At 42.8% G+C, this 19,404-nt stretch overlaps 1 protein-coding gene across 2 annotated transcripts; it reads left to right on the forward strand.

Annotated features, from left to right (window-relative positions):
- Positions 1-2,239: 2,239 nt before the first annotated feature.
- LOC311140704 (apolipoprotein M-like) lies at positions 2,240-19,367 on the forward strand. 2 transcript variants are annotated; one of them, XM_084175889.1, is made up of 7 exons: positions 2,240-2,343; positions 12,425-12,564; positions 14,467-14,537; positions 15,028-15,162; positions 15,449-15,550; positions 18,119-18,154; positions 18,275-19,367. In XM_084175889.1, exons 1-6 carry the CDS (start codon positions 2,341-2,343, stop codon positions 18,151-18,153), a joined length of 486 nt encoding a protein of 161 aa, XP_084032015.1. In that variant the 5' UTR covers positions 2,240-2,340; the 3' UTR covers position 18,154; positions 18,275-19,367. The 2 variants fall into 2 exon arrangements, with proteins under 2 accessions (XP_084032015.1, XP_084032014.1); XM_084175888.1 differs by lacking the exon at positions 2,240-2,343 and adding an exon at positions 11,496-11,708.
- Positions 19,368-19,404: the final 37 nt, after the last annotated feature.

Consider the following 19,404-nt stretch of genomic DNA (forward strand, 5'->3'; position numbering starts at 1 on the left):
GTTATGATATGGTTTGGCTTGGAAAGTTTTTTTCACCTGGTCACAGAAAGCTGATGTGTTGTGTATTGAAGTCCACAAGCGAAGGGAAAAGGTGAGAGGAGGTGGCTGCTATGAAATTGAACTGTGTTTAAGTGTGATCAGGGGTGTATTCATTCCACCGATTCTGTTGCAAAACGTTTCTTAAACAGAAGCAAACAGAATGAAACGGGGATAAACATACCTGAATTTGTCCCCTTAGAAACTCTTGGTTGCAACTGTTGGACTAATAATTACACTCTAGATCAGCTAGACGCAGGCAAGCATGTGCAAGGCGGTATTGAATGTGTCACTGTCTGTCCATGTGTCACTGTCACTTAAACATTTTCTCTCGACCTCTGTGCACCTACATTGTAAACTTTCTTTCATAGGCTAGGTTGTAGCAACCTCATGATGGGTATAGGGAAAATTCAAGTATCATGTAGTAGCCTAAACCTATTGATGTTACATTGAACTGGGTGAATGGAATATGAATGAGAGTCATCCTATATGCTGTAATAAAAAAATAGTTGTCCTCCCTCATCTTAAACGGCAAAGACCGCCACTGCTTTGGTTGTAATGGCTGTTACAATATTTCATTAGGCCAATAAAAGGGATCACCACCACACAAACTCAACCAGATCTGATTGGGCGGCAGGTAGCTTAGTGGGTAAGAGCGTTGTGCCAGTAACCGAAAGGTCGCTGGTTCTAATCCCCGAGCCGACTAGGTGAAAAATCTGTCGATGTGACCTTAAGCAAGGCACTTAATTGCTCTGGATAAGAGCGTCTGCTAAATGACTTAAATGTAAATCTGCAAGCGTCCTAGCCCTAGATTGTCCAGCAGGGGGCGTTAGAAACATATTCCCTTTGACAGTCTATGATTCCCACACGCAAATACACCATAATAAGAGCAACAGTAAGGTGCCAGTGGCACCTTAATTAGGGAGGACATACTCATAGTAATGGCTGGAATGGAATCAATGGAATGGTATCGAACACATGTTTTCCATGTGTTTGATATCAATCCATTTACGCCATTCCAGCCATTATTATGAGCCTTCCTCCCCTCAGCAGCCTCCTGTGATATTGTTGTATAATTTTACAAGATGTGTCATTTTCCTCTTCTAACAAGGTAAAAGATGAGCTCACAGCTTTTAATGAATACTTTTGGATGAATAAATCATCATATGATGGTATGGACATCAATATTTAAGCATTTAGCCTACCCACTGGGCACACCACGTAATTTCAACGTGGATACTTGGGGAATATTTGGTTGAGACGTTGATCAATGAGTTTACAACCTATATTCACCCACACAAAAAGACAGCGAAAAGTTAGTTGAATTTCCAAAGTGTTATCACTATGCTTTCAACCATCTAAAAGCACAACCAAATTCCAATGGGAAAACAATGTCAGAATTTTGGTTTAGTTGTCACCCACCTGTCTATCACTGTGCTTTCAACCATTTAACCAGTTAAATGTAATCGAAAATGTAACTACTTAATCCCCAAAAGTAATTTTTTATCATGAGAGTGCCATAAACAATAACTAGTAATGCTGCATAATCAAAGAAAGGTTAAAATGTCACCTTTCTGGTATTTAAAATAAATAAATTGCTGAGGTGTAGTCACTTTTGAGGACACAAGCTCAAATACACAGTACAAATATGATAAAAATGTATAAATATAAAATATTGTATGATGTATTTCCTGCTCAACAAAACTGTATAAGTCTTGAAATTACTTTATATGCTTTAAAATATATCATAATCAAATTATAAAATGACAAACTATAAGATTTCACCTTTAGTGTTAGTGTTAGAGAAAAGGTGCATCTTTTCTAAAGGTCTCTCTTGATCAAAACGTCTGCCCCCATCACTGTGAACGTCTCACATAGCTTTAGCTTGGCTTCCTGAACTCGTTAGGAACTTGCCTTTCATATCATATTAATCTTGTCCATCTATGACAGAAAAGTTTTGTTTGTTTGTTTAAAATCTATGAATTATTTTAGATTAATTGCTATAAATCGAGAGACAAAAAGTGAGTAAAAAGTTGCGCGAGAACTGGGCCGCCTGTGAGTGCTTTGGGACGGGGGTGGGGCCCGCAGCACCCGCTGCTCGTTGAGAAGAGTAAGAAGAATACGTGCTTTCACGTCAGAGTCTCCAATAACACCAGAAAAAGTCGCTAGATTTGTCGCTAGTCGCTATTTTGAAAATGTGTCGCTAGAGGGGTCTGAATACTCGCTAAATATAGCGACAAAGTCGCTAAGTTGGCAACACTGGATGTTGCCAGGAGTTCATGGACAGTCCGAAAAGCGAATGAAATGGTAGGAAGTACATACCAGCTTCAACTGGTTTCAGATATCACATCCTATGTCACACAGGCTCAGAAATACTACTGTGTTCGTAGGAACCAGGGATATCGCTCAATGCAAGCCATTTCGATCTACGGTTATCCACAGAAAGATTTATAAGCGAAAATATTGGTCAGTACCAGAACCACGCATCCAACAGGTTTTAAAAGCACAGCAAAGTTGAAATGGGAATACAGTGTCAGAAATTGTGTTTATTTATACAACAGATTGTGTTATAACTGTGCTTCATCTAATAGCAGATTGTGTTATCACTGTGCTTCATCTAATAGCAGAACCAAATGACCTGGAGAGCAGTTTAGATTACATTTAAAAAACATGGGGCAAGTTATCAATTCCGTTCGAGATGTTACGCAGATTATTACAGCAATTGTGAATGCTATTTTATGCACGCTATTTTGAACATGAACGCCTTATATTATTAGCTTAGATAAGAAGACATTTATAGTTACAGTAACCTCAACGTGGCCATGGGCATGTTACTAATTTTAAGGTTGAATGTTACATTAGTTTGTAAGATAGCCTTAACTTTAGGCTATTTACTGTATTACAAAAGCAATATTGAATTGTGTTTGGTTGACAATGCAAATAAATATCAACATCTAAAGGAGATGTATATACCGCTTGGATAGTTCCATTTGAACCACTGGCTTAATCCCATTCTTTAACTTTTATTTGGAGACGTGAATCTTATGGAGGACTAAAAGTGCCACAATTAAATAAATAAATACACCATTAAATAATTACTTAAATGTGTCATTAATTAATTAAAATTAGAATTAAATACATAAATGTGTAATTAAATGTATCATTAATTAATTCAAATACCGATTCATTTTATGTAAAATACATATATAATTATTTCACTATTTACATTTACATTTCATGATCCTGCATTGCAGTGATTCATGAATTACTTAAAACTGTCAAACTGACCCATCAAAGTCAGTGGGCGGGGCTAACGCGAATCTAGTCTGATCCATTGCTTTGGTCTGAAGTAGAGTAGGCCAACCTGGATAGAGACAATGGAGGATCTCCGTGAACTTTCCAGGGAGTTGGTTAGAGACATTTTAAACTTAGCAGAGGATGTAGAAGCAGGACCTGCTGACATTATCCGGAATTGATTTGTCTTGGCTTGATGCAGAGGGTAACCAATCAGGCGTTAGGTTCCGCCTACCAACTTTTGATGGGTCAGTTTGACAGTTTTAAGTAATTCAGGAAGCACTCCAACGCAGGACCATGAAATGTAAATGTAAATAGTGAAATTATTATATATGTATTTTACATAAAATGAATCGGTATTTGAATTAATTAATGACACATTTAATAACACATTTATGTATTTAATTCTAATTTTAATTAATTAATGACACATTTAAGTAATTATTTAATGGTGTATTTATTTATTTAATTGTGGCACTTTTAGTCCTCCATAGAATCTAACATACAGTGCATTCGGAAAGTATTCATACCCCTTGACATTTTCCACATTTTGTTACATTACAGCGTTATTCGAAAATTGATTGAATTGATGAGGAAAAAAGCCAATCTACACACAATGACAAAGCAAAAACATATTTGTAGAAAATTTTGCAAATGTATAAAAACAAAATAAGACTGAAATATCACATTTACGTAAGTATTCAGACCCTTTACTCAGTACTTTGTTGAAGCACCTTTGGCAGCGATTACAGCCTTGAGTCTTCTTGGGTATGATACTACAAGCTTGGCAGACCTGTATTTGGGGAGTTTCTCCCATTCTTCTCTGCAGATCCTCTCAAGCTCTGTCAGGTTGGATGGGGAGCGTCGCTGCACAGCTATTTTCAGGTCTCTCCAGAGATGTTCGATTGGGTTCAAGTCCGAGCTCTTGCTGGGCCACTCAAGGACATTCAGTGACTTGTCCCGAAGCCACTCCTGCATTGTCTTGGCTGTGTGATTAGAGTCATTGTCCTGTTGGAAGGGGAACCTTCGCCCCAGTCTGAGGTCCTGAGCGCACTGGAGCAGGTTTTCATCAAGGATCTCTCTGTACTTTGCTCCGTTCATCTTTCCATCGATCCTGACTAGTCTTCCCTGCCGTTGAAAAACACCCCCACAGCATGATGCTGGCACCACCATGCTTCACCATAGGGATGGAGGCAGGTTTCCTCCAGACGTGACGCTTGGCATTCAGGCCAAACAGTTCAATCTTGGTTTCATCAGACCAGATAATCTTGTTTCTCATGGTCTGAGAGTCCTTTAGGTGCCCTTTGGCAAACTCCAAGCTGACTGTCGTGCCTTTTACTGAGGAGTGGCTTCCATCTGGCCACTACCATAAAGGCTTGATTGGTGAAGGGCTGCAGAGATGGTTGTCCTTCTGGAAGGTTCTCCCATCTCCACAGAGGAACTCTGGAGCACTGTCAGAGTGACCATCGGGTTCTTGGTCACCTCCCTGACCAAGGCCCTTCTCCCCCGATTGCTCAGTTTGGCCGGGAAGCCAGCTCTAGGAAGAGTTGGTGGTTCCAAACTTCTTCCATTTTTAGAATGATGGAGGCCACTCTGTTCTTGGGGACCTTCAATGCTGCAGACATTTTTTGATACTCTTCCCCAGATCTGTGCCTCGTCACAATCCTGTCTCGGAGCTCTACGGACAATTCATTCGACCTCATGGCCTGGGTTTTGCTCTGACATGCACTGTCAACTGTGGGACCTTACATAGACAGGTGTGTGCCTTTCCAAATCATGACCAATGAATTGAGTTTACCATAGGTGGACTCCAATCAAGTTGTAGAAACATCTCAATGATGATCAATGGAAACAGGATGCACCTGAGCTCAATTTCGAGTCTCATAGCAAAGGGTCTGAATATTTATGTAAATAAGGTATTTCTGTTTTTTATTCTTAATACATTTGCAAAAAATTCTAAAAACCTGTTTTCGCTTAGTCATTTTGGGGTATTGTGTGTAGATTGATGAGGGGAATAGAATAAGAATAAGGCTGTAACGTAACAAAATGTGGAAAAGTGAAGGGGTCTGAATACTTTCCAAATGCACTGTATACAAAAGTATGTTGACACCCCTTCAAATTAGTGGATTCCGCTATTTCAGCACACCCATTGTGGAAAGCCTTCCCAGAAGTGTGGAGGCTGTTATATCAATCAATCAAATGTATTTATATAGTCCTTTTTACATCAGCAGATGTCACAAAGTGCTATACAGAAACCCAGCCTAAAACTCCAAGCAATGCAGATGTAGAAGCACGATGGCTAGGAAAAACTCCCTAGAAAGGCAGGAACCTAGGAAGGAACCTAGAGAGGAGCCAGGCTCTGAGCGGTGGCCAGTCCTCTTCTGGCTGTGCCGGGTGGAGATTATAAGAGTACATAGCCATTAAGGACAGTTTGTTCTTCAAGATGTTCAAACGTTCATAGATGACCAGCAGGGTCAAATAATAATCACAGTGGTTGTAGAGGGTGCAACAGGTCAGTACCTCAGGAGTAAATGTCAGTTGGCTTTTCATAGCCGAGCAATCAGAGCTCGAGACATCAGGTGCGGTAGAGAGAGAGAGTAGAAAACAGCAGGTCCCGGACAAGGTAGTACGTCCGTTGAACAGGTCAGGGTTCCATAGCCACAGGCAGAACTGTTGAAACTGGAGCAGCAGCATGACCAGGTGGACTGGGGACAGCCAGGAATCATCAGGCCAGGTAGTCCTGAGGCATGGTCCTAGGGCTCAGGTCCTCCGGGAGGGGAGGAAGAGAGGGAGAGAGAGAATTAGAGGGAGCATACTTAAATTCACACAGGACTCCAGATAAGACAGGAGAATTACACCAGACATAACAGACTGACCCTAGCCCCCCGGCACATAGACTATTGCAGCATAGATACTGGAGGCTGAGACAGGGAGGGGGGGGGGGGTTGGGTACACTGTGGCCCCGTCCGACGATATGCCCGAACAGGGCCAACCAGGCAGGATATAACCCCACCCACTTTGCCAAAGCATAGCCCCCACACCACTAGAGGGATATCAACAGACCACCAACTTACTACCCTGATTATAGCCCATGAAGATCTCCTCTACCGCACAAGCCCGAGGAGGCGCAAAACCGGACAGGAAGATCACGTCTGTGACTCAACCCACTCTAGTGACGCACCCCTCCTAGGGAAGGCATGGAAGAGCACTAGTAAGCCAGTGACTCAGCCCCCGTAAAAGGGTCAGAGGCAGAGAATCCCAGTGGAGAGAGGGGAGCCGGCCAGGCAGAGACAGCAAGGGCGGTTTGTCGCTCCAGTGCCTTGCCGTTCACCTCCGCACCCCTTGGCCAGACTACACTCAATCATAGGACCTACTGAAGAGATGAGTCTTCAGTAAAGACTTAAAAGTCGAGACCGAATCTGCATCTCTCACCTTGATAGGCAGACCATTCCATACAAATTGAGCTCTATAGGAGAAAGCCCTGCCTCCAGCTGTTTGCTTAGAAATTCTAGGAATAATAAGGAAGCCTGCGTCTTGTGACCGTAGCGTATGTGTAGGTATGTACGGCAGGACCAAATCGGAGAGATAGGTAGGCGCAAGCCCATGTAATGCTTTGTAGATTAGCAGTAAAACCTTGAAATCAGCCCTAGCCTTAACAGGAAGCCAGTGTAGAGGAGCAAAGGGGAACCAACTCCATATTAATGCCCATGATTTTGGAATGTGATGTTCGATGAGCACTTGTCCACATACTTTTGGTCATGTAGTAGATGTGCTGCTAAGAATGCAGAATGCCGCAACTGTAGGAACCTCCCGAGTGGCGCAGTGGTCTAGAGATCCTGGTTCGAATCCAGGCTATGTCGTAGCCGGCCGCGACCAGGAGACCCAAGGGGCGGCGAATAATTGGCCCAGCGTCGTCCAGGGTAGGGGAGGGAATGGCCGGCAGGGATGTAGCTCAGTTGATAGAGCATGGCGTTTGCAACGCCAGGGTTGTGGGTTTGATTCCCACGGGGGGCCAGTATGATTTTTTTTTTATGTAGGCACTCACTAACTGTAAGTTACTCTGGATGCGTCTGCTAAATGACTTAAATGTAAATGTAGGAAGCTGGGGCATTTCGCAATCGTTTGGCGCTCCCGTGTGGTCAACGAGGTTACTGCACCCAATGAGGGAGGAGAAGAGGATGCTTTCCATTTCCTGGGAGAAGTCACAGATGTTGATGACTCAAAAAATGCATGGACAGTGAAACTGCCAATAAAAGATACTGCAATAGACTTTAAGACTGACACAGGGACAGATACAAGTATTATATCAGAAAATAGCACACTGAAAAACATGCCACCACTGAAAAGCACAGTAACTAAACTAGACAGGCCAGGGAGTGAACTAAACTAGACAGGCCAGGGAGTAAACTAAACTAGACAGGCCAGGGAGTGAACTAAACTAGACAGGCCAGGGAGTGAACTGAACTGTATGGGTCACTTTACAGCTACTACTATGTGGAAAGGACCGCAGTTTAGGTTCAAAGTGTATGTGATAAAGGGGTCACATGGAAGCCATCAGCTAGGCCGTAATGTAGCTGTTGCAGTGGGCTTGGTAAAGAGAATAGAAGAGATCAAAAGCACAAAGCAGCTTAAGAGTGCTCATCCTGCAGATGTGGGCAGGCTGAAGATAAAACCAATCAAAATAAGCCTGAAAGATGATGCGGTGCCCTACACAGCCAGACGTGTGTCAGTGCCCATGCTCCCCAAAGTGAAAAAGGAGCTTGACCGCATGGTAGCGAGTGGTGTGATCGCGGAGATCAGGGAGCCTATAGAGTGGTGTGCTCCTATGGTCCTGGTACCCAAGAAGAACAAAGACCAGCTGAGGGTATGTGCTGACCTGAGAAGGTTAAGCAAATCAGTGAAAAGGGAGAAATACATTCTACCCACCATAGAAGATATCCTGCCAAAGCTTGCTGGTGCCAAGGTGTTTTCTCTTTTAGATGCAGCAAGTGGCTTCTGGCAGATTCCACTAGACAGAGAGAGTGCCAGGCTTACCACATTCATAACGCCTTTTAGAAGGTACTATTTCAACACACTTCCATTCGGAATCACTAGTGCCCCAGAAATCTTCCAGCGTGAGATGACCGAGCTCCTGAAGGACCAAGAAGGTGTGTCCATTTACATGGATGATATACTTATTTACTCAGACATGCCAGTGGATCATGAGGCAAGACAAATGTCTGCTGCATCAGAAATGGCTTAACTACCCACAACACTGCATTGACGAGAATGTCATTTGTCCTGATGATGCCAAGATCCAGGCCATCACCCAGCTGGAGCCACCAAGTAATGTGTCTGATCTGAGGAGGATCCTGGGTATGATTCACTACCTAGGCAGGTACCTACCGGGTCTCGCCGATGTCAACAAACCACTCAACAACCTGCTCAAGAGGGACGCTACATGGACATGGAGTGCAGTGCAGGAGGAGGCCTTTAGGAAGGTAAAGCAGCTTGTCACATAGTCACCTGTACTGGCATTCTATGATATGATAAAGCCTACCATAGTCAGTGCAGACGGCAGTAGTTATGGGTTAGATGGGGTCCTACTACAGAAGCAAGATGGACAGTTAAAGCCAGTAGCTTATTGCTCCAGGACTCTCACAGATGCAGAGAAGCACTATGCACAGATAGAAAAGGAGTGTTTCGCAGCAGTCTGGGCGTATGAGAAGTTTACCAGATATCTGTATGGCCTAGATACATTCACACTGCTGAGTGATCACAAACCTCTTATTCCACGAATAAACTGTAAAGACCTTGACTTAGTGCCTTTGAGGTGTCAGAGACTGTTGATGCGCACGATGCGTTATAACCCTACAGCCAAGTATGCGCCGGGGAAACAGCTTGTTATAGCAGACACCCTTTCCAGACATCCCCAGGCAGCTGTTACACGAGAGATCGTAGAGCTGACCAGTGAAATCGAGGCCTATGAGGATGCAGTTCATACAGCATGGCATTTCTCACCCACCAAGCTTGAAGAGCTGCAAGAAGCAGACACAACAGGATGCAGAGCTTCAGATGGTGAAACACTATGTGACAACAGGATGGCCTAAGTATGCAGCCAAAGTGCCAGACAAGGTTAAAAAAAACTACTACACCTCCCGACAGAACCTCTCAACCTCACAAGGACTAATGTTGTATGGTGATGATATAGTAGTGCCACAAAACATGAGAACGTAAATGTTAAAGCGTATACACCACAGCCATCAGGGCATTGTGAGGTGCCGGGAGCGAGCTAGAGGTAGTGTGTGGTGGCCTGGAATAAGTCAAAACATCCAGGAAATAGTCAGTACATGCAAAGACTGCCAGGAGTCCAAACCTACTCAGAGGAGGGAACCTCTGATCACCACTCCACTCCCCAGTTTCCCATGGGAAAGAGTAGCAGCTGGCATATGTGAACACAACAAGCAAAACTACTTGGTAGTTGTGGAGTATTTTTCTAAATATATAGAAACAACTTACCTCAAAGACATGTCAGGAGAAACTATAAGAGCTAAACTGAAGAACATCTTCGCCAGGTGGGGATGCCCAAATATTCTAATACAGACAATGCTCCCAGTTCTCAGGTAGAGCTTCCACGCAAGGACTATGATTTCAGACACATTACCACCAACCCTCCCTACGCCCAAGCAAATGGTGAAACAGAGAGAACAGTGCAGACAGCCAAAGGGATCCTGAAACAGGCTGACCCATTCCTAGCTCTCATAACCTACAGAGCAACGCCACTGCAAGCCACAGGTGTGAGCCCAGCACAGCTCATGCTTGGCAGACAGCTCCGCATCACAGTCCCCACCCTGGAGGTTAACCTACAACCGGCATGGCCAGACCTCCAGCAGGTGAGACGTGTCGACCATAGAGCAAAGCAGAGCTTAATGCGTGTCTACAACAACAGGTCAGAAGCCCTTCCAGAACTCCAGCACAGAGTGAACGTTGCCGTGAAGCTGGACGACGAACGAGACTGGACAAAGACGGCTTCAGTGCTTCAACAGTGTGACACACCCAGGTCATACTTGGTCTAGACAGACAAGGGAGCGCTGCGCAGGAATCGACGCCACCTGAAACCCCTCCACAGTGCTTCAGAGACCGAGTGTGACACAGAGTTGTACTTACCTGTTCCAGATGCCTGTCACTGCACCACATACTCCAGTGCACGACTTCTCGTGGCAGAGTTGTCAAACCACCAGACCGATACGGAGAGCATGTGCAGTGATTAACACACAGCCTGCATTATGTGGCAGAAGAACCCCACTGCAGCTATGAAGGTGACTGGCAGTCCACCCAGCTCAGGTTAGGGTAGAATATAGTAAGGGTTGAAGAAACAACTGTTTTAAGGAATTTTAAAGACAGAAAATTAGTTGATGTTTCATGAGTTAAAGACAGAAAAGTTTGTTTATGAATTAATATGTTGAGACACGTTTATTACAGAGTGATGAACTATAAACAGTATGTGAAGTTTTGACATTTTAGAAACACATGTCTTAAAAGAAAGGGTGGATGTGTTGTATTGGAACTATTTTATTGTAGCGCATGGCGCAAGTATATTCATGACGTCATATCAAAGGTGATTGGGGCAAGTCGGTCCACGTGCATCCGTCGTAACAAGTCCAGTGAAGACAGTCTCTTATATTGTGTTACTTACAAAAAGTTGAGTTTACATATGGTATTGTGCCAGGAGTTTTTCCTGTTCAGGCTCACATAGTCAGGAAAACTCCTGGCCCTAATGCATACTACAGGGATAATTAATTACATTGACACCACTTGGTAGATACTCTAGTGCTGTGATACTGTCTCACAAACAAGATAACCTCAATAACCTGTGGGATGTGCATTACCGGTGTAGACTGCAGAAATGATAGTCATATTGAAACCCATCCACCAACATGTGGGCTGATAGATGGTGAGGAGAATAGGGGGTGTAGTAGCAAGCCTATTTCCTAAAATTGGGTAAACGCTCAAACACTTACTTTAAAGGCCACCCAGCCAAAAAGACTTGTGTTGACATTTACTGTCCCGCTTCATGGACAGTGGAACAACACCTTTTGGTATGCAGGCCTTTGGACTATGTGGGATGGTGGAAAGTTGTGCTAACAAACAAGTGGTTAATGATTACCACAATCCTAAAACGTTTAAAGCTCAATCCTGACACAGACAGATCAAGCCCAGAAAGAGAGATCAATTACGAGGTTTATTTTAGGCCACAAGTTGATTGAAGTGGTTCAGGTATGTTAGAGGCCAAGGAAGTGTATTCGTTCTTGCTCTTTGTGAATGGGTGGTTGGGTCAGCTCTTCTCCCCTTGCTCCCAACCAGTCCTTCTATCTACAAGCAATCTCAATACCCAACAGGTAAGAGAGATATGCAGATGTACTATCTGTGTTTTTAGCTCTATTATGACCTATTAATTAGGTTATTATACACAAGCGATGTAATATCAAAACCTCATGAGCCCTTCATGATGATTATCAAATGATTATTGCGTTTTGGTCTTTAATTTATTTACAAAAAATATGTGTGATTTATTTATTTTATTTCAACTTTATTCATACAAGTAGTCAACTTTGAGTTAAAACATACAGGGAGTCACTTTTACAAGTGAGCCCTGCAAACAACATACAAAATACAAGATGCAGTTTGCTGTACTTCCCACCATATGTGGTTTGATTTGACAGAATGTTGTAATTAGAGTCCTACAGCATACAGTATATGGTTGTACCTTACAGAAAATCCACATGATTTCACAATTCATGTGGTTTTTCCGTAATGGGGGATACGACTAGATAAGGACAGCACCTCAACTAATGGTTTCACAGTTTCAGTTTCAGAGATAGTTTTTGACTTTCTTCCCACTTATGGCATTGGCCTTTCACTTGTCGCTCTCCGCTTTCCCCACCCACTGGTTTTCAACAGTGGTGGTCGTTTTTTGTCAGTAATTTCTTAAAATATATATATTTTTTCTTCTTATAATTCTCCCCCTCTCTTTTCCTCCTTTCACAAATCTCTCTCTCTCTCTCTCTCTCTCTCTCTCTCTCTCTCTCTCTCTCTCTCTCTCTCTCTCTCTCAGTATCTCGGCAAATGGTACTTCATTGCAGCGGCTGGTGTGAAGGAGTCGGATGTGCAGATGTTCAGACAGATGGACAGCACTGTGTTTCACCTGAATGAGACCGCTAAAGATACACTACTGTTGACCGGAGCCATGCGTATGTAAGACACCAGGGATAGCTGACACACAATCATAATGGTAGAGAAGGCAAATTGGGGTATGTCCCAATAATCTCTCCTTCTTCCTGAAGTTTGCACTTGTTCACTACTCCCCAGAAATGTAAAAGCATTTGATTTGTACAGTGCATTCGGAAAGTATTCAGACCCCTTGACATTTTCCACATTTTGTTAGGTTACAGCCTTATTCCAAAAAAAAAATCTTCATCAATCTGCACACAATACCCCATAATAACAAAGTGAAAACAGGCTTTTAGAAATATTTGCAAATTGATAAAAAATTTACTTAAATACTTTATTTACATAAGTATTCAGACCCTTTGCTATGAGACTCGAAATTCAGCTCAGGTGCATCCTGTTTCCATTGATCATCCTTGAGATGTTTCTACAACTTGATTGGAGTCCACCAATGGTAAATTCAATTGATTGGACATGATTTGGAAAGGCACACACCTGTCTATATAAGGTCCCACAGTTGACAGTGCATGTCAGAGCAAACACCAAGCCATGAGGTCGAAGGAATTGTCTGTAGATCTCTGAGACAAGATTGGGTCGAGGCACAGGTCTGGGTAAGGGTACCAAAAAGGTTCTGCAGCATTGAAGGTCCCCAAGAACAAAGTGGCCTCCATCATTCTTAAATGGAAGAAGTTTGGCCACCCGGCCAAACTGAGCAATCGGGGGAGAAGGGCCTTGGTCAGGGAAGTGACCAAGAACCTGATGGTCACTCTGACAGAGCTCCAGAGTTCCTCTGTGGAGATGGGAGAACCTTCCAGAAGGACAACCATTTCTGCAGCACTCCACCAATCAGGCCTTTATGGTAGAGTGGCCAGACGGAAGCCACTCCTCAGTAAAAGGCACAACAGTCCACTTGGAGTTTGCTTAAAAGCACCTAAAGGACTCTCAGACCATGAGAAACAAGATTCTCTGGTCTTATGAAACCAAGATTGAACTCTTTGGCCTGAATGCCAAGCGTCACGTCTGGAGGAAACCTGGCACCATCCCTACGGTGAAGCATGGTGGTGGGAGCATCATGCTGTGGGGATGTTTTTCAGCGGCAGGGACTGGGAGACTAGTCAGGATCGAGGGAATGATGAACGGAGAAAAGTACAGAGAGATCCTTGATGTTCCAGAGCGCTCAGGACCTCAGACTGGGGCGAAGGTTCACCTTCCAACAGGACAAAGACCCTAAGCACACAGTCAAGACAATGCAGGAGTGGCTTCGGGATAAGTCTTTGAATGTCCTTGAGTGGCCCAGCCAGAGCCCGGACTTGAACCTGATCGAACATCTCTGGAGAGACCTGAAAATAGCTGTGCAGCAATGCTCCCCATCCAACCTGACAGAGCTTGAGAGGATCTGCAGAGAAGAATGGGAGAAACTCCCCAAATACAGGTGTGCCAAGCTTGTAGTGTCAAACCCAAGAAGACTCAAGGCTGTGTGATATTTCAGTTTTTTATTTGTAATACATTTGCAAAAATGTCTGAAAACCTGTTTTTGCTTTGTCATTATGGGGTATTGTGTGTAGATTGATGAGGGGGAAAAAACTATGTAATCCATTTTAGAAGAAGGCTATAATGTAACAAAATGTGGAAAAAGTAAAGGGGTCTGAACACTTTCCAAATGCACTGTATATGCGTGGGCTAAAAGGGAGTTTCTTATAACAGTCATTTCTTGTCAAATCCATTATGGGAAGTGAACAAATGAGAAACTGAAATTCTACCCAGTTGTACACACTTCAACAGTCTTAATTACACCCTATATGGCGTTGCAATACTTGTGGACTATTCTACCTTGACTAACATTTTCAGAGTATAGGAGAATGTCAATGTTGTTTACAAAATGACAGTAGAAGCTGTCTGTGTGATAACGCACATCTTTTTCAATTTTAGGGGTGTTCATTGCATTATGAAAAACTGGACCTATACTATTCAGCCTGGCAAAGATGATTTGACAATGGAAGGTAACTCACAACCACTCCCACCAACTTAGGTGCAACTTTTAACTTGAGATTCTTTCTCTTAACTCAGGCTTTCAGTGAGTATATTGACCCACTGAAAAAGTATTGGGACAGTGACACATTTTTTGTTGTTTTGGCTCTGTATTCCAGCACTTTGGACTTCACTTTTTACTACTTTCATACACATATAAGTGAATTTGTCCCGATATTTTTGGTCGCCCAAAATGAGTGGACTACGTACAAAAAGTGCTGTACTTTCTAAACGGTTCACCCGATATGGATGAAAATACCCTCAAATTAAAGCTGATAGTCTGCACTTTAACCTCATGGTCATTATATCATTTCAAATCCAAAGTGCTGGAGTACAGAGCCCAAAACAACAACAAAATAGTCACTGTCCCAATTCCTCTGGAGCTCACTGTATGTGTGACCAAAACTTAAGCAAAACTATGTCAGCCCATTTAATAATGAATTGCCTGTTGTTTTGACACAGGCAGGCCTGAGCTCCAAACTCTAGTGTGGAGTGGAGAGTGGCTGAACTGCACCCAGTGTATCCTGCTGCAGGAGATAGAGCGTCACTTGGACCCACTAGAGACACACGACGCCCTCAACAGATTCATGCTTTACGGTCAGCCCAGGAGTCATTCATGATTGCATACTGTGATGGAATACCAGGAAATGAAGCAAAGCTGAGATAATCTAAGAATTGAGATACATACTATTATTAATACATCACATTGCTGTTTAATTAAATATTACATATGTACAATGTACATATTATGTGTTTTTAAATTGTATAACAAGGAGATGGTATAGCTGCCCAAAGGGTTACTGTGCTTAGAGATGCAAACAATATTTGCATGTTTGCACTGTAAGTGGTCCTCAATGAAAATCGTGTATTTTCTTTTTATCAGCTCGTGGCAGTGCCTTATTGGATAATAAAGTGGTGAAGGCGTTTCAGACCCAAACAGCTTGTAAAAATATGGATAGATTTGTCCATCTCCCTCAAGAGAAAGGTTTGTGTTTTTTGTGTGTAATCTAACCTCACTATAAAACAAAAGGGCTTGGACCACCAGAGAAAATATATATTCTCACATTTCTAAAATCTGTCATTGAACAGTTACACTACCAGTCAAAAGTTTGGACACACCTACTCATTCAAGGGTTTTTCTTTATTTTTACAATTTTTTACATTGTACAATAGGTGGTCCTCTGTAGCTCAATTGGTAGAGCATGGCGCTTGTAACGCCAGGGTAGTGGGTTCGATCCCCGGGACCACCCATACGTAAAAATGTATGCACACATGACTGTAAGTCGCTTTGGATAAAAGCGTCTGCTAAATGGCATATTATTATTATTATTATTAGAATAATAATGAAGACATCAAAACTATGAAATAACACATATGGAATCATGTAGTAACGAAAAAAGTGTTAAACAAATCAAAATATATTTTATATTTAAGATTCTTCAAATAGCCACCCTTTGCCTTGATGACAGCTTTGCACACTCTTGGCATTCTCTCAACCAGCTTCATGAGGTAGTCACCTGGAATGCATTTCACATTAACAGGTGTGCCTTCTTAAAAATTAATTTGTGGAATTTCTTTCCTTCTTAATGCGTTTGAGCCAATCAGTTGTGTTGTGACAAGGTAGGTATACAGAATATAGCCCTATTTGGTAAAAGACCAAGTCCATATTATGGCAAGAACAGCTCAAATAAGCAAAGAGAAACGACAGTCCATCATTACTTTAAGACATGAAGGTCAGTCAATACAGAACATTTCAAGAACTTTGAAAGTTTCTTCAAGTGCAGTCACAAAAACCATCAAGCGCTATGATGAAACTGGCTCTCATGAGGACCACCACAGGAATGGAAGACCCAAAGTTACCTCTGCTGCAGAGGATAAATTCATTAAAGTTACCAGCCTCAGAAAATTGCAGCCCAAATAAATGCTTCAAGGAGTTCAAGTAACTGACACATCTCAACATCAACTGTTCAGAGGGGACTGTGTGAATCAGGCCTTCATGGTCGAATTGCTGCAAAGAAACTGTACGACCCTGCCTTACACAGGAAGCGGCACAGGTCCTAATCCAGGCACTTGTCATCTCCCGTCTGGATTACTGCAACTCGCTGTTGGCTGGGCTCCCTGCCTGTGCCATTAAACCCCTACAACTCATCCAGAATGCCGCAGCCCGTCTGGTGTTCAACCTTCCCAAGTTCTCTCACGTCACCCCGCTCCTCCGCACACTCCACTGGCTTCCAGTTGAAGCTCGCATCTGCTACAAGACCATGGTGCTTGCCTACGGAGCTGTGAGGGGAACGGCACCTCCGTACCTTCAGGCTCTGATCAGTCCCTACACCCAAACGAGGGCATTGCGTTCATCCACCTCTGGCCTGCTGGCTCCCCTACCTCTGCGGAAGCATAGTTCCCGCTCAGCCCAGTCAAAACTGTTCGCTGCTCTGGCACCCCTATGGTGGAACAAGCTCCCTCACGACGCCAGGACTGCGGAGTCACTCACCACCTTCCGGAGACATTTGAAACCCCACCTCTTTAAGGAATACCTGGGATATGATAAAGTAATCCTTCTACCCCCCCCCCTTACCCCAACCCCCCCCCCCCCCCCCCCCAAAAAAAAAAAACATTGTAAAGTGGTTATCCCACTGGCTATAAGGTGAATGCACCTATTTGTAAGTCGCTCTGGATAAGAGTGTCTGCTAAATGACGTAAATGTAAATGTAAACCACTACTAAAGGACACCAGTAAGAAGAAGAGACCTGCTTGGGCCAAGAAACACGAGCAATGGACATTAGACCGGTGGAAATGTTGGTCTGGAGTCCAAATTTGAGATTTTTGGTTCCAACCACTGTGTCTTTGTGAGATGCGGTGTGGGTGAGCGGCTGATCTCTGCATGTGTAGTTCCCACCGTAAAGCATGGAGGAGGAGGTGTTATGGTGCTTTGCTGGTGACACTTTCTGTGATTTATTTAGAATTCAAGGCACACTTAACCAACATGGCTACCACATCATTCAGCAGCGATACGCCATCCCATCTGGATAGGGCTTAGTGGGACTATAATTTGTTTTTCCACAGGACAATGACCCAACACACCTCCAGGCTGTGTAAGGGCTATTTTACCAAGAAGGAGAGTGATGGAGTACTGCATCAAATGACCTGACCTCTACAATCCCCCGACCTCAACCCAATTGAGATGGTTTGGGATGAGTCGGACGGCAGAGTGAAGGAAAAGCAGCCAACAAGTGCTAAACATATGTGGGAACTCCTTCAAGAGTGTTGGGAAAGCATTCCAGGTGAAGCTGGTTGAGAGAATGCCAAGAGTGTGCAAAGCTGTCATCAAGGCAAAGGGTGGCTATTTGAAGAATCTCAAATCTCAAATATATTTTGATTTGTTTAACACTTTTTTGGTTACTACATCATTCCATATGTGTTATTTCATAGTTTTGATGTCTTCACTATTATTCTACAATATAGAAAATAGTACAAATAAAGAAAAACCCTTGAATGAGTAGGTGTGTCCAAACTTTTGACTGGTAATGTATATATATATATGTGTTTTTTTCAGAGTTTTGTCATCTGGAGAATAAGGCGTGGCACTGAGGTAAGAATCTAAATGATTCATTCACTTTTTTATTTTTATGTACTTCTTATCACTACTGCTCTTCCATTTTGTGGTTATTAGATTACATTTGCTCATATCCATCTCCACAATCTATTACAGGCTACCTGCTATTTGTTGGAATCTTCAATCAAGATCATGCCATGCATCGAAATAGGTTTCCTTTTGAGAGTTTAATATTAGCATATTGCCCACTCTAACATTGATCTAACTCAGAAACGTGGAACTAATTCAAATGAAGAACTCTCCTCTCATTCCCCATGTGTAATAGTAAAACAAATAAACAGAAAAAAAGAACTGCTATTCAAAATACTAGTGGAATCAAAGTCTATTCCAAAGTCTCTGAATGTTTAGAATAGCACTAGTGACCCATGCTTAGACTTCTATGCATTTTCTATCGCCCATTTATACTTGCAGTGACAAGGCACACAGTTATCACGTTTTCTTAAAGAGCCTATTTCTAGGCAAATATTTCATTTTCACGCACTTCTCTTTTTGCAAGGGATGACTTGACTCAGTCATGGTTCACTGAACTGCACTGTTCCACTCTTCACCTACCTCCATCAGTGGAGGCTACTGAGGGGAGGATGACTCATAATAATGTCTGGAATGGAGTCAATGGAATGGTATCAAACACTTGGTTTCCATGTGATTGATACCATTCCATTGACTCCATTCCAGCCATTATTATGAGCAGTCCTCCCCTCAGCAGCCTCCACTGACCTCCATCTAAATACCATTCATATATTTAGAAAAGAATCCAGGACTAGTTTACGGGGGAGGAGCCACCCACATTGTTACACTGACAGTGCAGGGGAAATTCCCATGATGCTGCTGACAGATCAGAAGCTCAGAGCACACAGTCGTTCACAACTAGAGTGGTCATTAACAGTTCTCTTCTTAATTTGCACTAATGTAATAATACACAGGGTGACTGAAAGCAGAAACAGTGAAATTTGCTTTCACCTGTCCTGTTATTTCTTGTAAGGTTATTTCTTTGACCTGCAGGTCAAAATCAAGAAAATAGGGATATATGATGGGGTAGACTAGGCCTTTGGGGTGCATTGGATACATTGTACTTGTAATTTCTATGGTTTAACTACAATAATAGTTGAGACCAGACTCTCATGTCTGGTCCTATAAAAACATCTACAGTATACACTACATTGGCAATAAACCTTTTCCTATACAAGAAGGAAGTGGAATTGAGAATTCTTTGAGTTAATAGTTTC

Source organism: Coregonus lavaretus (assembly GCF_964263955.1).
Source record: "Coregonus lavaretus genome assembly, chromosome: 13".
NCBI classification, from domain to species: domain Eukaryota; kingdom Metazoa; phylum Chordata; class Actinopteri; order Salmoniformes; family Salmonidae; genus Coregonus; species Coregonus lavaretus.